Source organism: Juglans microcarpa x Juglans regia, chromosome 3S (assembly GCF_004785595.1).
Source record: "Juglans microcarpa x Juglans regia isolate MS1-56 chromosome 3S, Jm3101_v1.0, whole genome shotgun sequence".
In the NCBI taxonomy this organism is placed as follows: domain Eukaryota; kingdom Viridiplantae; phylum Streptophyta; class Magnoliopsida; order Fagales; family Juglandaceae; genus Juglans; species Juglans microcarpa x Juglans regia.
The window spans coordinates 19,656,142-19,677,242 of NC_054599.1; the positions used below are offsets into that span (position 1 = coordinate 19,656,142).

General features: G+C 38.2%; 2 protein-coding genes across 3 annotated transcripts; both read left to right on the forward strand.

The window, feature by feature from the left end:
• Positions 1-9,003: 9,003 nt before the first annotated feature.
• Positions 9,004-11,651, forward strand: LOC121258473. Its single transcript, XM_041159997.1, has 3 exons — positions 9,004-9,390; positions 10,472-10,545; positions 11,353-11,651. Exons 1-3 carry the CDS (start codon positions 9,130-9,132, stop codon positions 11,438-11,440), a joined length of 423 nt encoding a protein of 140 aa, XP_041015931.1. The 5' UTR covers positions 9,004-9,129; the 3' UTR covers positions 11,441-11,651.
• A 2,140-nt stretch (positions 11,652-13,791) lies between these two features.
• Positions 13,792-20,775, forward strand: LOC121257066 (phosphate transporter PHO1 homolog 10-like). 2 transcript variants are annotated; one of them, XM_041157935.1, is made up of 15 exons: positions 13,792-13,997; positions 14,178-15,456; positions 16,124-16,472; positions 16,581-16,629; positions 16,733-16,804; positions 17,135-17,264; positions 17,361-17,481; positions 17,589-17,847; positions 18,214-18,318; positions 18,393-18,437; positions 18,531-18,680; positions 19,354-19,632; positions 19,708-19,844; positions 20,179-20,394; positions 20,442-20,775. In XM_041157935.1, the coding sequence occupies exons 2-14, from the start codon at positions 14,868-14,870 to the stop codon at positions 20,324-20,326; spliced, it is 2,433 nt and encodes an 810-aa protein (XP_041013869.1). In that variant the 5' UTR covers positions 13,792-13,997; positions 14,178-14,867; the 3' UTR covers positions 20,327-20,394; positions 20,442-20,775. The 2 variants fall into 2 exon arrangements, with proteins under 2 accessions (XP_041013869.1, XP_041013870.1); XM_041157936.1 differs by lacking the exons at positions 19,354-19,632; positions 19,708-19,844; positions 20,179-20,394; positions 20,442-20,775 and adding an exon at positions 18,951-19,321.
• Positions 20,776-21,101: the final 326 nt, after the last annotated feature.

The window sequence follows — 21,101 nt, forward strand, 5'->3', positions numbered from 1 at the left end:
ATCCCCGACCTCTTGGCAACCCATTGGACCCAACCCCACCTCCGATCCGTCACCGGTGAAGCTCCACCAACTACATTTCCGATTTGGGCATTTTGGTCTTCTACCGCCCATTCCGCCGCCACCCACGGCAAACCACCACCACCATTGGCTTCACCGACCTCCCTAGGCCCTACCCTATCAATCTTGGGTCTTCGTTTGTCCTCGTTGAAAAGTGGGTATCTGTGACCCACGGCCACAGTGTATTTTACACTGTGGTGTTGCTCAGAAATCACCGCTTGCAACTTCGAGATCCTCCGGAAATTATTATATTGCACTGTAAGTATTTTCCTTAAAGAACTTTCGTGATTTAAATATATTTTTGCACTAACGCATATTATCTGTGAATTGGGTTGTTTTGCCGGACTGAGTCCGAGGAGTTTCGGGGGTCGGATGGATTGTGGACGGAGTTGTGTTTGTTTGCATTGTAAATTGTGGTTGTTGGTTATGACTTGTTCACGTACATCGCATATTGCATGCATGATCATGTTTGTAAAGAAAACTGGGTTTTCGTGTATTGCATACATGTTTATGTATTTATTGGATTTGGATTTTCATGTGAGTAAAAGGAAAGGAGACTGTAGGGATGGTGGTAAGCAGGGATGGTGGTTGTGTCCCGCCTGTGATTCCCGCCTACAGTGCTCTGTTAAGTATTTATTGTGTGTAAAGGAACTGTAGGGATGGTGGTAAGCAGGGATGGTGGTAGAGTCCCGCCTGTGATTCCCGCCTACGGTGCACGCGTTAGGGATGGTGGTAAGCAGGGATGGTGGTTGTGTCCCGCCTGTGATTCCCGCCTACGGTGCACGCGGTAGGGATGGTGGTAAGCAGGGACGGTGGTAGAGTCCCGCCTGCGATTCCCGCCTACAGTGTCCGATAAATGGATTGTTTGTGTGAATCATTTTATGGGAAAATGTGTTACGGACATTTTGGGCCAAAATGGGATTTTTGGCGTGTGTTGGAATAATCATTTTTCTGGAAAAAAATGGTATTTTATGGCTAACTGTATTTTGCTATATTGTTGGTTGCATTAATGTATTTTTATCCCGAGAGTTGTTTGGTTTATACTTACCTGTGGTACCATTTTATGGTATCGCAGATTTTGATGCAGACGATGATGACGAGCCTTAGCTTGGCTCCGTTGGAGGAGTGATCTGGGATTGCTCCTGTTTAGTGAGTTATGTGTTTTTATCAGTTTATGTATTCACCTTTTGTATTATATTTGGGATGACTGTATAATTTTTTTAAAGATAAATTGTTTTAAATATTTGTATTTAAATTCTGGTACTTAGTTGACTATCCGCTGCGTTATTATATTTGTACACTGTTGCATGTACACACACTGGCACTTCGTTGGGATGTGTGACCGTGTTGTCACCATCCTGGCGTCTCGATCCCTGTGTATTTATATAAGGGGGATTGGGGGCGCCACAGGTGGTATCAGAGCAGTTCGGCTCTGGGTAAAACCACATGTCCCATAAGTGTAGTACCAGAAAATTTTAAAATTTTGATTTGAAATTATTTTGTTGGGAGTACATTATTTTAATCTAATTTATTTATTTTAATTGTACGTTAATTGTTTGTTATTTATCTTATTTTTGTTATTTTAGTTTATTTAGTTATCTTATTTTATGGCAGGCAATTTTACTTGTTTCAATTATTTTCTTGTATACTATTTCTTTTGTTTTATTCCTTTTGTCTTATGATATTTTATTTTGTTGGTTTTATTTTATTTTATGTGATATGGTTGTATTTTAATTTATTTTACTATAGTTATATTTTTTTTAGTTTGTTTTAAGCTGATAGTGGGGTTAAGGGTTACGCTATGGCAGGAAAATGGTACGACCAAGAAGGCAAGCTAATGAGCCCGAGGATGAATTACCGAGGGGTGATGGAAATTATGCCATGGCGAGGGCGTTGAATAGGATGACGGAGTTTCTTCAGCAGAATTTTCGTCCACAGCAAGGAGAGCAGTTCAGGGCGATGCAGGCCGGGTGCACCTATGAGCGCTTCTTAGCGCATAGGACCCCTGCTTTTTCTGGTGAAGAGGATCCATTACGGGCTAGAAGGTGGATTCAAGATCTGGAAAGAACGTTTGAAGTCTGTGGATGCACTGAGGCCCAGAGGGTATTATATGGGAGTTATATGCTGCAAGGTGAAGCGGCGAATTGGTGGGAGACCAAGCGGTCACTTTTAGAGATGGAGTTGGGATCCTTGGCTGCTGTGTCTTGGCAGCGTTTTAAGAAAGAATTTGATGATCGATTCTTTCCTGTTTCGGTGAGACGGCAATTGGCTCGGGATTTCAATAATTTGGTTCAAGGAGACATGACTGTCGAGCAGTATGCAAGGAAATTTATGGAGCTTGGACGGTTCGCTCCTCACCTCATTGCTACGGAAGAGATGCGGGCTGAACGTTTCCAAGAAGGGTTGCGCCCTCAAATCCGCAGGCAGGTCGCATGCTTGGAAATCCAGAACTTTCAGAGGTTGGTCAATGTGGCCTCAATTGCTGAGCGAGAGCGAGGTGCTGTGGTAGGTTCCCCTCCGGGTAAGAAGCGACTGAACGTTGATGGTGAAGGGAGCAGCTCCGGGTCGCCACAGAAGTTTGTGCAAAGGATCGGGGCCAGAGCGCAGGCAGCTTCCGGTATACGTATTGGGGGTCGAGCTCCAGTTTGTGGTAGATGTAATAGAGCCCACGAGGGCGAGTGTCGTCAGGGTTGGAACCAGTGCTTTGAGTGTGGTCAGACAGGACACTTTGCTCGTGAGTGCCCTAATTGGACCCAAGGAAATCAGGGTGGTCATCGCGGTGGTAGGACTAATCAGAGGCAACTAGTTCAGGCTCGGGTGTATGCAGTGACTCCTGGTAGTGCTAGCGACGAGATTCCAGGGACTCAGGACGCTGGAGTTACGGCAGGTATGGGTCTAATCTTACCTTTCGTAATGGATGCCATGTGTGGTTTATTCTTGGGTTTTGGAAAGTTATGCAAGCTGTATCCATGCCCGTTGGGTGTTGGAGGTTGTGTGATATTCTTAAGAGTGTTCTGGTTGTATTTGGTATCCTGCCTTAGAGTGATGATTGGCCCTACAAATTTCGAGGACGAAATTTTATTTTAAGGGGGGAGGATGTAACACCCCGTATTTCAGTGTATTTTTACTGAAGGATTATTTTTGACTGTTCAAAAATTTATCCTCTTATTTTAAAATTGGTTGGATTTTTAGTAAGTTTATTTCTATGATTTTTATTTGGTGAAAATTATTTTTTTGTGCTTTCCAAATATTTATTTATTATTATGCATTTAAATTGCTTTTAATATTTAAATTAATTACCGTGGGATTTAATTATTTCAATTTGACTTTACCATTACGTTTAAATTATTTTATTTAACTTGTGGTTTTAAAATCGTCTCCGTTGGATCTTTTTTGTGACCCAAGTTATGAGGATTGGACCTCATTTCTTTTCCCTCATTTTTTTCTTTCCTTCCTTTTCTTTTCTTTCTTTTCTTTTTCTTCCTTATTTTCCTCTCCTTCCCGCGCGATCTCTCTCTCTCCTCTCCTCCGCCCGTTTCCTTCGTCTCCTCCCAGCGCCGCCGTCGCGCCGCCGTGCGCGACACCGCCCAGCCGACCAGCTTCCCCTCCCTCCGGCGACCTCACCTCCCAAACCTCAGCCCCTACCTCGCCGCCGGTAGCCCACACGCCCCCCACGAAGCCGCGGGCCACCTTCACGCCAGCGCCGCCGTGAGCCGGCGGTGGCCCTCACCGCCCAGCCCATTAGCTTCCCCAGCCGCCGGCGACCTCACCCCACCAATCTCACCTCCATCCGTGCCGCCGTTAACCACCAGTAGCTCTTCGAAGCCGCGGCACTCCTTCCGCCGTTGCGCCGCCGTCGCACCACCATTGGCCACCATCTTCCTACCACTTCATCCCTGACCTCTTGGCAACCCATTGGACCCAACCCCACCTCCGATCCGTCACCGGTGAAGCTCCACCAACTACATTTCCGATTTGGGCATTTTGGTCTTCTACCGCCCATTCCGCCGCCACCCACGGCAAACCACCACCACCATTGGCTTCACCGACCTCCCTAGGCCCTACCCTATCAATCTTGGGTCTTCGTTTGTCCTCGTTGAAAAGTGGGTATCTGTGACCCACGGCCACAGTGTATTTTACACTGTGGTGTTGCTCAGAAATCACCGCTTGCAACTTCGAGATCCTCCGGAAATTATTATATTGCACTGTAAGTATTTTCCTTAAAGAACTTTCGTGATTTAAATATATTTTTGCACTAACGCATATTATCTGTGAATTGGGTTGTTTTGCCGGACTGAGTCCGAGGAGTTTCGGGGGTCGGATGGATTGTGGACGGAGTTGTGTTTGTTTGCATTGTGAATTGTGGTTGTTGGTTATGACTTGTTCACGTACATCGCATATTGCATGCATGATCATGTTTGTAAAGAAAACTGGGTTTTCGTGTATTGCATACATGTTTATGTATTTATTGGATTTGGATTTTCATGTGAGTAAAAGGAAAGGAGACTGTAGGGATGGTGGTAAGCAGGGATGGTGGTTGTGTCCCGCCTGTGATTCCCGCCTACAGTGCTCTGTTAAGTATTTATTGTGTGTAAAGGAACTGTAGGGATGGTGGTAAGCAGGGATGGTGGTAGAGTCCCGCCTGTGATTCCCGCCTACGGTGCACGCGTTAGGGATGGTGGTAAGCAGGGATGGTGGTTGTGTCCCGCCTGTGATTCCCGCCTACGGTGCACGCGGTAGGGATGGTGGTAAGCAGGGACGGTGGTAGAGTCCCGCCTGCGATTCCCGCCTACAGTGTCCGATAAATGGATTGTTTGTGTGAATCATTTTATGGGAAAATGTGTTACGGACATTTTGGGCCAAAATGGGATTTTTGGCGTGTGTTGGAATAATCATTTTTCTGGAAAAAAATGGTATTTTATGGCTAACTGTATTTTGCTATATTGTTGGTTGCATTAATGTATTTTTATCCCGAGAGTTGTTTGGTTTATACTTACCTGTGGTACCATTTTATGGTATCGCAGATTTTGATGCAGACGATGATGACGAGCCTTAGCTTGGCTCCGTTGGAGGAGTGATCTGGGATTGCTCCTGTTTAGTGAGTTATGTGTTTTTATCAGTTTATGTATTCACCTTTTGTATTATATTTGGGATGACTGTATAATTTTTTTAAAGATAAATTGTTTTAAATATTTGTATTTAAATTCTGGTACTTAGTTGACTATCCGCTGCGTTATTATATTTGTACACTGTTGCATGTACACACACTGGCACTTCGTTGGGATGTGTGACCGTGTTGTCACCATCCTGGCGTCTCGATCCCTGTGTATTTATATAAGGGGGATTGGGGGCGCCACACACCCCAACAATCTCTCACTTGGAGATTGTGTCTCCACATGCCAGCCACTGTTTCCAGCCAAGCCATATCATCTCTGCAGCTCACAACTCTCGTCTTCAAGCCAGAAAATGAGCTGAAGTCAAGCCTGACTTCAAACTTCCACGTACATCACCCTTAGTTAGTACGTCCATTGGGCAATTCACAACTCCCATTACACTATGAGTATCCAGTCTCGAATCGATCTTGGAAACCTCAGCCAACTTTCTCATGTTTTCATAAGGAAAGGCAAAACTGATTCCCTTTGGCTTCCTCATATGTTTTACGCGATCAAGTGTGTCTTTTTGTACTCTTATATTTCCCTGCACATCATTGGACCCTGATGTCAAATACAAAGAGTTAGATCTCTTACCATGCGCTAAGACCAGCGCACCCTTAATGATCTTCCAAGCTCCTCCAGAGAACGTTACTGCATAACCCTGTCATCAAGCTATCCTACAGAGATAAGGTTTTTCTTCAAATCTGGAACGTGTCTGGCTTGTTATAAAGTCGATATGCCCCCAGTTTGGAAGTGTGATGTGCATATCACCTACTTCCACTACATATAGTGCCTCTCCATCAGCCGCATACATATTTCCAAAATCACCAGCAACATAATTCTGCATGATTTTTCAATATGAGGTGCTATGGAATAAAACCCTTAAATCCAACACTCAATCATCAATCGGATTGTGCACTACAAAAAGTAAGGCATCATGAATTTCTTCTGCCACTACATTCACATCATCATTATCAGCACTTTCTTGATTCCTGCAGTTTTTCTTAATGTGGTCCGACTTGCCACAACTCCAGCACGTGATCTGCTATCCAGATCTTGTCTTGCTCTTGGAGCTTGATCTGTCATGTCCTCTGCCCCGATTGTTAACATTCAGGGCTGATCCTGAACCCGAGAACTCACCCGAGTCTATTTTGCGTACCTCTTCAACAAGGATCATGTCACATACGTTGTCGTAGTTCGGTTTCATCTTGCCGGTTGAACTACTCACAGCAATCCTCATGGCCTCCCAACTATTTGGTAGTGGTGCCAGCAGAATCAACACTTTGATCTCATCATCGAACTCAATCTCTACAGAAAATAATTGATTTGTGATCGTATTAAATTCATTTAAGTGTTGGACCATATACATACCTTCTGACATTTTCAGATTAAACAATTTCTTAATCAAGTCCACTTTATAATTCGTTGACGATTTTTCATACATACTTGACAAAGTCGTCATGAGATCCACCGTGGTTCTCTCCTTATTAACATTGTGTGCCACTATTCTGAATAAGGTCAGTCGAACAATCCCCAGAACCTGTCGATCTAACAAGGTCCACTCAGCATCATCCATGCTCTCCGACTTCTTTCCCAACAGTGGAAGATGGAGCCTTTTCCCATAAAGATAGTTCTCGATCTGCATTTTCCAGTACCTAAAATTAGGGCCGTCAAACTTTTCGATCCTAGGTGCTTTCACTTGATCTCCAGCCATCGTTCTCCTTCAGATCCGACCTTGGCTCTTGATACCAGTTGTTGTGCAAAACACACACACACCAACGATGACAAATAAAGTAAAAGTAAGCACAATTAACCACACGACACACAATATACGTGGTTCGACAAATTGCCTACGTCCATAGCTATAGAAATTTTATTAACCAGAGAAGATTATAATCACTCAATCACAACTCACACTCTTTAGGGTCTTGCTCTCTCTCACATAATATGCATTCACTTGACAATTGTTTTATCTTAAAATATGCTGACAGTCATACAAAATAAGTCAAATATAACATATTTATAGTAAATGCCGTTAGAAACCCTAATCTAGCAAAAACTACGTTCTTCCCTCGAGCGGCGTGTCGAGCACACATCGAGCAAACAACCAATCAACATTGGCTCAAGCAGGGCTCAAGCGAACACTAGAGTTTGTGTCTACCTCGAGCCAACTATCGAGTGAACTCACGGATTGAGTTTCGCTCGAGCCCACTATCGAGCGCATGTCAAACAAGCTCTCTGTTTCTCTATTTTTAGCTCTAAAACCAATCTCCACCCTAACAAGGTTTGGTTGAAAGCAACCATGGAGGGGTTAAGGTAGTTGGGCCAATAATTCTTTCTATGGTTGAAACTGTTAGGGACTTCAAGGTTTTCATGGATGAAGCTCCTATTGAGGCTGCATCCATGGCTACTGATGGATGAGGAGCTCAATGGAAGTGGATTGGGTTACGTATGAATTGTAAGTTCAAGATACAATGAAATGGTGACACCTTCGCAAGTCTTTTTATTTGCTACTCCCCAAATTTAATACATGTGTAACGGTACTGACATGACAGGAAAGTTGTGACATTAATCATAAAAATATATTAGTTTGATTGTCTATCATATCAATAATATTACGTGTTATATTTAGATCCAGTGTGTGTTGTAAAATATACAATTTTAAATAATTCATAAATAACTATATTTCCAGATTATTTGGAGAAACTTGTTGAGTCGGGGTTTGGAGTTTGGAATTGGGTTACGATTATAAAAAAGAAAAATAATAAACTTAGAGAAAATGAGACTGTAGCGAAGGGTAGAGCAAAGGAAAAGTTACTCTTTCTAGAAAAGATGAGGCATATCAAACAAATAGAAGCCCCATAACTCTTATACCATTCATTGGTAAAGTGTTACAAATAAATAAATTTTATAAAAATAAATCTATAGATTGATATGATTTTATACAATATATTAGACTCATTTTATAATAAAAATAATTTTACAATTTAACGTACTATATCAAGTCACATTAGTTTGTAAGTTTAATTTTATAAAATTTATTTATGACTAAAACACTTATTATTTTAAACCAAGAACATATGGAGTTATATTCCTAAAGGTTATTACTACCCATTTATTACTCATAATTCATTTCAAGTTTTTTATTTTTTTGTCATTTTCTTTTAAATATTTTTTTAACATCTTTAACCATTAAGAAAAAATTAAAAAAATATATAATTTTACTAATAATCACTTCCTTAATCATTAAGTAAAAAAATAAATAAATATAAAATGAGTAGTAAGAGGATAATAATTCTATCATTTTCCATTTCTAAAACATCATTTACGCGCCCGCACACGCACGTGTATATATATATATATATGGAGTAATCTTTCTTATTTTCTTTGGTTTCTATTTTTTCTGTCCTTCCTATCTTATTAGGATAAATCTATGTAGCCTTTAAGGGTGAGAACCGACTTAGTCGAAGTCGGAATACCCCCAAATGTGATATTATTTTTTGTGTTTGGATTATTCCTAAATGATTTGGCAAGTATTGAGTCCTAGATCCAAATCCTTCGTTATGGGATTGTGGTATAAGCCACAACTCAAACTCAACTTGAGAGGCACCTGCAGCATCCTATCATCTAATCTCATTCAATGAACTAAGGAAAATGGTACTTGGCCTCACAAAATTATGGTTCGAGTATTTTAACTTTTTTAATGGTTAAAGAAATAATTATTAATAAAATTATGTATTTTTTCTTAATAATTAAAAATATTAAAAAAATCAAATGGGGCAGCCCAGCAAGCATTGTCCATGAACTAAACCTCAAGCCATTCCCATCATCAACGACACCGTTTATGATCAGCTATTAAACCTATGCCCCTTTCTCTTTTCCGCCTACTGGTTGGTTAAGGGGCCGAGCAACTATAGTAATGGCCATGAAAATGGCGGCGATGCTGAGGAGCGCCGGGGGTAACATGGGGTGCACGTTAGGGCTTCGGAGGTTGAGCCACATCATGGCTTTTCCTCCGCCACTGGATGGGGTCGTCGACCGTGGGGTCACATCGCAACCGTTCGTTTTGCCGGAGTTCGATCGGGATCGAGACGACGACAACAACAACAGCATCGGGTTCGAGTTCCCAAATTTTACTTATGCTGGATCTATGGAGCTGATGGCTGTCCCCAAGAGGAAGGTATCTTCTTACTTACAGTTATCAGCATCACTACATTTTCTTCTCCTTCGAGTCCTTCCTTTGGAATTCCGTATGGGTCTGTTTGGAGTTTAGGGTGTTAGAATTGAAGACGGGTTTTGGGTAGTACTATTTTCTTTTTAATAATAAACCCCCTTTTTCATTCAATTCATCTTTGGACTTCGGATGGAGTTTCGGATGGATTAATTTGAGTTCAGCAATCTGAGCGACTACTTTCTGACTGAATGATTTGTCTACGAATTGTTTATTTGCCGTCCCTAGCCCTCTCATCGGTATTGAGTGTTATGATCTCGAGGGTTAAAGGCTTAACCAAATTAGTATCCAACCTTTTTAGATGTCTTTAACATTGAGGTTCAGTTTCCAATCGGGTATGTCTTCGATGTGTTTTAACTTTTAAGAGCTACAATTAAATTATGTGGAAATTCAGGTGATAACTTATAGATGTTGTTCATAATTATGACAAGCTTTCAATTAGGTGTTTTGCTAATCTTCAAATTTTATTGTGTGCTTTCTTTCTACATTAATGTGCTTTAATAGTGCACGTATTTTTTCAATATAGATGAATTTTGCTGATAGTGTGTTTTGTTTCTGAGTATTTGGGGAAGTATTGACCATTTTATCTTTGTTTTTAGTATTTGCAATATTTGCTGACAGAAATATCTTGGCAATGGCAATTTTTTTTATGGCTACATTCAATTTCGCTTGTGCAATATGTTCTGCATGAGTGGCATTTGATTCATCAGTCTCTTTCTACAACTTTGTGTGCATTGGAGTAAGGACTACCAATAATTTTCTTTGAAGCGAAGACTATTCATGATACTTTCTCTGAACAATTATATGATTCTAATTTGCCTGTTGAATATGTCCTTTCACAATTTTCATGTTCTTGGGTTCCAATTCATGATGGTTGGTAGGTTTTTGTGCTTGACTAGTTTGAGGTATCTCTTCCTTTAATGCTAGTGTTCACTGCGTTAGTTTGCATATAGAGATTTTTATGTAAGGAATGCTTCTTCTTTTTTGTGTGTATGAACACGATGTGTAAAAGGCTTTGTATATTATGCAGGTTTCTCCCCATAAGAGAGGCATAAGAAATGGACCAAAGGCTTTGAAACCTATTCCTGTGATAATACGGTGCAAGTAAGTATTTTATGTGATTAACTTTGGTGAATATTTGTGTCATATTTGGATAAATATTAGGTTTGCTTGCCTTTCTGCTTGAACAAATTAATCTTCTTGGGAATTGCCTTCTGGCTGCAGTTTCAAGGTTTTGTTATAATTTAGAGCTATGGCACAGCAGTTAGTCTCTCCCTCAGGTCCTGTTATGCTTACATTAAGGAGCTTTTTTTTTTTTTTTTTTTTTTTTTTTTTTTTTTTTTTTATGGTTAGATAAGATTAAATTAAGGAACATTCTTGGCTTCGTCATCCATTTTTTAGCCTCATATGGTTTGTCTTTGAACTTGAGAAGCCTCAACGTGAGTAAATGAATTATTAACTTTTATCCAGATTAAGTTTGCAGCACTACAGTGAGCTGACAAAGCATTTGGTTAGCATGGTTTTTCTGTATGTTAGAATAGAGAGGCAGAGACATGGTGTTCACAACAAAACAGAGAGGGGTCATTGATTATAAAGAAGAAGGAAATCAGCTCAAGCTAATCATTTCTTGAAAGCCTTCGCCTTTATTTACATGAATTTGAAAATATGTAATATGGACAGACGTGGTGCACCCCCCTTTTCCTTTATTTACATAAGCAATAGATCAAATATAACATTAACAGTAGAAGTTTCGTAGGTGCTTATGTAAATCGGCCACCTGATGCTTGTCTTGGACCAACACTTACTGACAAATTAAATAAGTAAATATAAACTGAGCTTGATATGTAATAAGTATGTTTGTATTGACGATCCATCTTTTTATTTTTCCCAATTTATAATGCTCCGTCGCAGGGGCTGTGGTCGGGTCAAGCTGCCCCACTTCTACTGTTGCAGTGGAAATAGAGGAAGTGTCGATGAGCAAAATGATGCAACCAGATGATCAAATTCTCAGCCGGTGTTTTAACCTTTTCCAGTTTCCAATGGAGTGGAGTGGTTGGATTTTTATACTTCCTTCTCGTAGTTATGCAGATTATATTGAGCCGGTTCTTTTTTTTTACCCCCCGTCTAAATGTTTTTATTATCCTGAGAACCTCATCCGGTGAATATGGGACTGGATAATTCAATGAGTTGTGATAGAGACAACCGTTTTTACAATTTTTTTTTTTTTTAAATAGAGGGTATTTTTATAAAATTTGGTTGCCCTCCAAATGTGCCCTCTAAAAGTGCTCCTAGTGTGAGTGCATATATATATATATATATGCACTCACACTAGGAGCACTTTTAAATTTAGACAAAAATAGACAGATTTTGCAGATTCTACAATATTAAATGTTGTCGACATAAAGTTTGGGTCCAAATATTAATATAATAGGATTCACTTGTGTCTATATCTCTAAATTATAGAAAGACATTTGAATATCTCTAAATTATAGAAAGCATTTGAATTAAAAGCCCAGTGAAAATCATGATCTTTTGCAAATGACTCAAGCTGAACTGGAGAGACTTAATAATTCTTGGATCCGGGAAAATTCAAGGGGTTTAAGACTCGTTTGGTTACACGGATGATATGAAATGAGATGATATGAAAAATCTATGAATAGTAGTGAGATAGTTTTTGAATAGTAGTGAATTGATTTGAATTAAGATGTTTTATGGGGTTTTGAGAAATTAAAGAAAAAAATTAAATAAAAATATTATAAAATTAAGATATTATTATAATATCATTTTTTAAGATTATTTTTGTTTTGAGATTTGAAAATCTTAAATTATTTTTTATGTTTTGTTTAGAAGTTTGAAAAAGTTGTAGTGATTAGATAATGATTAAATGAAAAATTTGAAAAGAACAAGAGTAGAGCCACCGCTTGCGGCTCTTGCTGGCTCTAACATGTGTTTTTTTAAGTTATTTTTTATATAGATTTTTTTAATACTTTTAAATATTTTTAAAAGAATAAAATAAATTTAGAACATCATTAAAAAAAACACATCCTTAATAATAAAGTAAAAAAAAATTATTAAAAAACACTTCCTTAATTATGAAGTAAAAAAATAAATATTTTTTTATTTTAAAATTTTTTATTTTACTTTGTGGTTATATTTTTTAATACTGTTGTGAATTCTTTTTTAAATATTTAAAATTGTTAAAAAAATCTTTATAAAAAAAGAATTAAAAAAACATATGCTAGAGTCTAGAGAGAGTCCCCAATGTGGCTCTAGCATTATTCATTTGAAAAATTAAAATTAAAAAATATTTGTATTTAAATGTTAAAATGAAATAAAATGATATAAAATAAATTGAAACTATCTGTAAAATCAAACCAAACGGGACCTGTCGAAAACTTGGTAGTAATCATAAATTGTTAGGCTTCTTTTGGTTCCATTCCTACTACTACAGCGAACGAGTTAAATTTATTCTTACTATTTTCACTTTGTGAACTTACCAACTTATATGACTATACAATGCAACTTGACGATAAATTCAAATTTGACTCTAGGAAAATTAAGCCAATATAGCTTGAACATTTAGTTTTGGATTAGGAAGGAATCTCAATTCATTTTATTATTATAATTTTTTTAAATTTATACACAAAATATAATAAATAATTTAACTTTTTTAAATATCAAAATATTAATAATATTAAAAATATAATATTTTATTTAACTTTTATCTAAAAATCTTTCTTATCTCATCCAAACCGGCGTAATTACATTTTGTTTACTGCTCAGTTCACGTGGCTCTATTTTATTTGTTCTTTCTTCTGACTTCTTGCATTTTATTATCAGTTGAGATTCAAAATCACAAGCAGACTCATTTCCCCTTCGCGCCCACCCAACCCGAAGCTCTCCCCTCCGCGCCCGAGCTCTTCCCTCCGCACCCAAAAGCGACGAACGACAAAGCCAAAGATTTGGTGCACCAAGGCTGGTAATGGTTGTTCCATGGAACAACAAGAAGAACAAAACCTACGGGAAGAAAAAATAAATTTTTATTAATTGGGACTTGGATTAGGAATTCCCAAGCCTTGTTCCATCTCTTTTTTAGCTCTGAATCTAGGAGCTTTGCCTACCAAAGAGCTAAGGTCTGAACATTGAAATTGTTTTCTAAATTGGGTCAGTCTGATTTGGTGTCGCAAAATCAACCGAGTAAAATGGGTAAGTGGTTGATTTCTTAAATCGAGGATTTAGAAAAACAGATCAAATGGGTCTGATAATTCATGAGACTAAGGACATGAAGGAATCAGGATCGAGTTTGAATCTGGGCATTTGCTATTTTTCTTTTTCTTGATTGTTTCGAAGAATCAGAAGAATGGGTCAAGTGGGGAGTTGCGAAAGACATTGATTGCTTCTTCACCTTTCTAAAGAGAGAGAGAGAGAGAGAGAGAGAGAGAGGGCTTTGGGCGCGGAGGAGAGCTCAAAGACAAGACTTGTTCCTCAAGAGTGCAAAAGGCAGAAGGGAAAAAAAAAAAAAAACCCACGTAGGCACTATGTAGTAGAGAAGTAGGGTAAGATCTAGATTCACCATTTACCTAAATTAAAATTACTACTATTAATAATATAATATTTTTTAAATATTTAAAAAATCATATCAAATCAAAAGTCAAACTTAATTTTAAAATATATCATAATTGTAAATAAATTGTAAATAAGGCGGTAAGTCTATCATTTTTGTTACCTTTTAACAGATGTAGCTTTCAAAGTAAGCCCAGCGGATACGTGGCGGAGGCAGCAGCAGCAGCGTTTCGGAAAACCTGGTCAACCAATAACCGTTTCGCCTAATATAAATATATATTCTTTTTCAAGAAAGACACGCGTCAAGCCTACGTTGGTAGTTCTGTGCTACACCGCAAGCACTAAATGCGGGATGAAATACACTGCTCAGTAGCCTACAGAGCATATCTCTGTTCCTGCCGATGAGATGGAGAAATGTACGGATCTCGTAAACAAACCAAAGCGTGGATTGGTAGAGACTACCAGCATGCCGTGGTCTCAGAATCACTTGATTCTTTAGCATCACCAACCTCGAAAATCAGCGTAGCTGTCTTAACTGAGAGAGGGGTGCTTCTTCTGCATGCATACAAAAAGACACTCCCAAACGGTACTCCCCCGACGCTACTGAGACCTCTCTCTCTCTCTCTCTCTCGTTTTCTTGGGTTCTTGGTTCGTCTACTCTCTGCAAGAATTTTCAATATTATTTGGTTTGAATGTGCAGGAAAAAGAGTTTCTTTGATACCATCACGTGATTCTCCTTTTGTTAAAGTGGATTCTTACGTACGTGACAATCAATATATATTTCTTTGTATTGATGTTTGAAGGGAATTAAGGATATTCTTAATTCAACAGAGATAATAAAGCAAACTCTTGCAAGAAAGGAGATGAAGTTCGGGAAAGAGTTCAAGAAACAAAAGGTGCCCGAGTGGACAGAAGCGTATATGGACTATAATGGCCTCAAAAGAATACTAAGAGAGGTAATGCGTTACAAGCAGAGCCTCCTGCATCCTGCACTCAAGCACAAAAGAGCCTCACAGCAGAAGCAGATCACATTCATGGACAGTACTGCCTTCAGTGCGCAACACCTGCAATCTAGCAATCTTAATCAAAGTAAAACGGACGTCGAGAACCAAGTTATAGATGTTGACACGTTACAGCGAGATGGTTCCAAAAAGATATACAAGACCATGTTCCTCGGTCGGTCGGAGGATGGAAGAGATGTCGAGACGATGTTTTTCGCAAAACTTGATGAACAGCTCAACAAGGTCAACACTTTCTACAAGGACAAGGTGAAGGCTCTGATTCATGAAGCTACACTGTTGAATAAACAAATGGATGCTCTCATTGCATTGCGGATCAAGGTGCGGAAACCTCATCTTAATCGCTCTAATTTTAAGATCAGACGTAGTCTTTCCAATGCTGCTTTGAGGATGCACCCAACTAACATCACTTCGAAGGGAGATAAGAGTTCAGGTAAATGCTATGCAGTCCTAATACCATCTGAGAATGTTTTGCTCGTAGATATTAATGGAAGACAGACATCCATGATCCATGTCAATTTTATCTCTAGGATTAATAAAAAGAAGAGGAACACTATTGAAAGATTCTACACGGCAAGTGTGTTATTATCAATTGGTAAAATAAAGAAATCTGTTTTGTACCTAAAGGGGAAGATATATGTTCAACACCTATCGTACTGTTTAGGGAACACCGTCAATTAGGTAACATAGGTATCCCTTTAGGAAGATGTTTGACATATCATGACAAAGTTTACATGTTCACAAAAGCTTTGGATTGTGCTTTATTCAGAGCAGTTAAAAAGCAGCTTGTTGCTTCTTTATAGTCTGCTACACATCCTACGAAACTGGTGAACTTGGTCTGGAAAGTCACAACGTCTAGCGTTGTGAGTGAAGTGTGGAGGCCATGTTATTCCTATTGCACGATTTACTGCCAAATGCACGTGAATTGGGCCTGTGGCTATAAGTCTGAGAGTTCATTTGAGCAATAATCATCAGCTAGAAGAATAAACTTGCTCTAGTAGTGATGTAGTTCTCATTCATAATCACAATAAACTCTCTGTTTACTTGAGAGATCATGTGATTCTTTGAATGGACAATCTTACCGCCCGCCAAATGTACAGGAAAGGAGCATATGGGTTTGACTCCTGAAGTACATACAATTTATGATCATAAAAAAGACGAATCTACTGCTGAGAAAGAACTCAATTCAGCACGCACCACCGGTTGTAGTACTGATCATGGAGAGCAGGTGAGGAATCATGACTACCAACAAGATCCTCTAAAAATTCTTGATCACGTGAAGATTAACAACACACTTGACTCGCCAATTTCAACCATAAGAGGTGTTTTCAAGGATTCCAAAGAACAGGACTTGAGTTTTAATAAGGAGGAACTAAGAAGAGTTGAAGAACAACTGAGACATGCGTTCATTGAATTCTACAACAAGCTGCGTCTTCTAAAGCACTACAGGTGATAAACTGTTTGTGCAGGCACATAAGATAAGGTCTTGACTCTTGACTTTTATGTTGTACAATTTTAGGTACTTATTCATTTTTTTTTTTCAAATGGATGCACCAGTTTTATGAACCTTTCAGCATTTTCCAAGATAACGAAAAAGTACGAAAAGGTCAGACATAAACTTAAAGTGTATCTTTTTTTTTAGACACTAAAAATTATGGTTGCATTTCAATTACAATTAGTTTTCTGTTTAACTTATTGAATTGATGCAGATCACATCAAGGAGAGCAGCCAGATCATACATGAAAATAGTGGATAACTCTTACCTTGGCAATTCTGATGAGGTTTCTTGGATTTCAGTTATTCCATCTAACATTTTCCCCCCGTTTTTGCCTATGTCTACTTATTAGATATTGAAATGCATAATGAATGCACAGATCATTCCACTAATTTTTTTTATCAGTAAAGAAGAACTTTATTAATGAGAAAAGTAGGCATAGCCCACTGACTGATTCCACGGATTTAGGTCTGGTGTTAAAAATCTTGCTTTGCCTTAGTTTGTCCTTGCTGGTTGGAATATCTTTCATGAACAGAATGTTTAATCAATTCACATCCACATGCAGAATTCAATAACAATTTACAAAGGATAGAGTTACCACTTTATTTACTTGTAGGTTACTAGTCTCCTGGAGAGGGCGGAAGGTATCTTCATCAAGAACTTTTCAAACTCAAATCGTAGAAAGGGCATGGAGTCATTGAGGCCAAAAGCAAAAAGAGAAAAGCACAGTGTGACATTTCTTTCAGGTAAGTTTGTCAAAAAATGATTTTGCAAGGATGACTTGTAGTTCTGGTTCTGCGGCCTGCATTGACTAACTTTTATTTTTTTCATGTTTATTTTAGGCTTCTTTTCAGGTTGTTCAATTGCTCTACTAGTTGCTATTGCTTTAAGAATAGACGCTGGTAATCTGATGAATAAGGAGGAGGGAACACAGTACATGGAAAACATTTTCCCACTATACACGTAACCAAGGACCTCCCTGAAACGTCTATTCACTTATCCATAAATTTTAACAAACATAGAAAAATTTCAAACATTTTTACTCACTATACATTTTCCCTCGCTTGCAGTTTATTTGCATATGCTGTGCTACATATGCTCATGTATGCTGCAAACATATACTTCTGGAGGCGTTATCATGTCAACTATCCATTTATATTTGGTTTCAAGCGAGGGACTGAGTTGGGCTACCGAGAAGTTTTCCTCCTCAGCACTGGTCTTGCAGTACTTGCATCAGCTGGTTTCCTAGCAAACTTGCATCTGGACATGGATTCAAGTACTCATGGCTACAAGACGGCCTCTAAAATGGTTCCTCTGAGCTTGGTCACTGTAAGATTTATAAAGTAGAAAAGCTTTGTCTTCTAGAGTACCTCGAACTTGATTGTTACATCTAATTCCTGCTACAAGAGTACATGACTGTTGCCTATATATCTTTCTCGCCAAACTTGTAATACTTATATAGGAGGGAAATGGTGGTGAATAGGATCTCACATTGTCTAGGCGTGAAGAGCTTTTCAGTTTATAATGATTCTGAGAAGCTCAAATCATAACATTAACTAGTCATTTTAGAGTATAAGCCTAGAAGTGGCTTGGACTTTCTCTAGCTAGGTCGTTACAAAATTTTAGCCTAATGCTCTAGTTACATGCATAAGATAAAACTTCCTCAGATTTTAACTTCAGAATTTCTGTGTGCAGTTTGTGCTTGTGATCACCTTCTGCCCTTTCAACATTATCTACCGTTCAAGCCGCTTCTTCTTCATTAAACGTGTTTTCCGCTGTATATGTGCCCCTCTCTACCCGGTAATAGAATGTCAGTAACTTCATAACATTGCTAAGATGAATTGGACACCATCCTTGATTTTCTTTCTTTGCAGGTTACCCTACCAGATTTTCTCTTGGCAGACCAGCTTACCAGCCAGGTTTTTTACATTCCCATGATTTCATTGGTTGCAAAAATTTAGGATCTATTAATTTCTATTTTTGTTATGCTGTTTGTGGTTGTTTTACCTCAGGTTCAGGCCTTTAGGAGCTTTGAGTTATACATATGTTACTATGGATTGGGAGAATACTCAAGAAGACAAAACAGGTGTCACCGTCATGAAGTCTATAATACCTTCTATTTCATTGTTGCAGTTATACCATATTGGCTGCGCTTCCTACAGGTAACATCAAACTTACTCTTTTCCTTGTTTTTTAGCATGTATGGTGGAACTGTACATGAGATTGCAAAAATTATGAGGTTAGGATAAGTACTATTGTTGAGTTCCTTTCTGTACTATTTATTCTCAGCATACTTTGGTGATTTTCTGACTAGTTCAGAGGATAATTTTATTCCCGGGATACGAAAATCCTTGCATCATGCTGATTTCTCTGTTCAGCTTGCACCACTGGCTTCTTTCATCAATTCAAATTTGTTTGTTTGTCCTTAACAGTGGCTGGACTGCTGTTTGGGCCTTTGGCGACCTAAATGGTTTGTGCATTCATTCACTCAATCTGATGATCCAGATTTAGACTGCAAGTATCATTGCATCAATCATGTATCCATTGAAGCTTGTATAATTTCAATCCTAGAAAACATAAATAGGGTGATGGAGCAAATTAAGAACATTTTTCTCCCCAAGTTATAAAAGACTGTTCAAAATATGATCTCATTCAGATGTCAAAATGGATCTATATCCGACTATGTAGTGCTCATGCATCCATTTGCATTTCAGGACTAAATAACTAGAAGAGTTATAAACTTTTTTTTTTTTTTTACAACATTGTAACATTCAACTAACTGCATTTTAAAAAAAATGGACAACATATTGACAGATAGTCAACATCATTTTGTAGTGCATTCGTCGATTCTACGAAGACAAAGATGCAATGCACGGGTACAATGGTTTGAAGTACTTCTTGACCATTGTTGCAGTTATTATTAGAACAGCTTTTGAGCTAAAGAAGAGAATAGCCTGGTTGGTGTTTGCTCTAGTCAGCTCTGCCATTGCAGTAACAATGAATACATATTGGGATATAGTTGTTGACTGGGGGCTTCTGCAAAGGCAATCAAGGAACAGATTATTGAGAGATAAACTTCTCATTTCCAGAAAGAGTGTCTACTTTGCAGCTATGGTATTGTTAAGTCTCTTGATGTGAGAGATATGTAAATTCTTTTGTCATTTCCTAGTAATCCAATTTTCTTTGCAGTTCTTGAATATAGTACTGCGACTTGCTTGGATGCAATTGGTGTTGGGATTCAGATTGCATTCCCTTCGTAAGATGACCATAACAACCACAATGTCATGCCTAGAAATTATTCGCCGAGGCATTTGGAGCTTCTTCAGGTATCCTTCTCCAAGATCAGGGTGTTTATGTGTAGAGGATGCTTTCATTAATCTAAAGTTATCCCAAGTTATCAGTTTGTTTTAATTTGAATGTGGTGGATACTAAATACCAAAGGGTCAAAGAGTTGCCATCATTAAAGCACACACAGATTATCTAAACCACTACTCTTAAGCTCAGGAGTGATAAATGGCTAAAGGACTAATATATACAATGATTCAATTTCGCACAAAATATTGACAGACATACTGATAGGTTACACTTTTTAAGGATAGCCAAACCAGGTTTATGTTCCTGATTTGTTTGTGCTTCAAACCATGGGGTTTATTCAATCAGGTTGGAAAATGAGCACCTAAACAATGTTGGCAAATACCGTGCATTCAAGTCAGTGCCACTTCCTTTCAGTTACAATGAGAATGAAGATGGTGATGAGACAGAAGATGATGAGGATGATGATGATGACAACAATGACAAGGATGATTAAGCATCAACTTGATTGAACACATACAAAGCCATGAAGCTAATATGCATTTGCTCTGGGAATGATCTCTAGTCCTAGAAAACTACATAAGATATAATGCTGGTGAACTGGAAGGAAGAATCCCTAAAAGCCAGAACGATCTGTGGTTCTTAGCTCGTCCAAATACTGCACAGGCTCTGGCTAAATCGCTTCATTTCATTTTTTCTTTTTCTTTTTTTTGTTGGTTGACCTTGAAAAGGTGTTGAAGAAAATGCTTGAGAAAGTTTTGTATCAATGGTTCCTCACAAAGCCGTACACAGATTCTTCATTCATCAATGCACAAAATCCTATTTGGATCGTCAAAGTGCATGCTAATCTTTAACCTTTTTCAGGGCTGAGGGGGTGTTAAATACTGCTAACTCCCAATAAATGGACATTGTCTCTGGCAGATATGTAAACGCAGGAATAGTATCATCTTTCCTTTAAGCCAACCAACCAAGTCACCCGGGGATTGAGAATTTTCAGGACAATTGTAGAGTATACAAATATCGTATAATTTTTTTGAAAAATAGTAGAGTTTATTATTAAAAAATTAAATTTTTTATGTGAATCTCGTATTTATTTATTTTTCTTTCAAAAAAATTACGTAATTACGCATTTCATAATTGTAAATATCATTTATTATCTTTAAATTTTTCTTTTAAAAACATAAAAGATGATCTAATGATGATTAAAAGTTTCACGTTTTATACAATAAAATGAAAGTAAGATAAAAGCGTAGTTTGTAACATTACTCCCA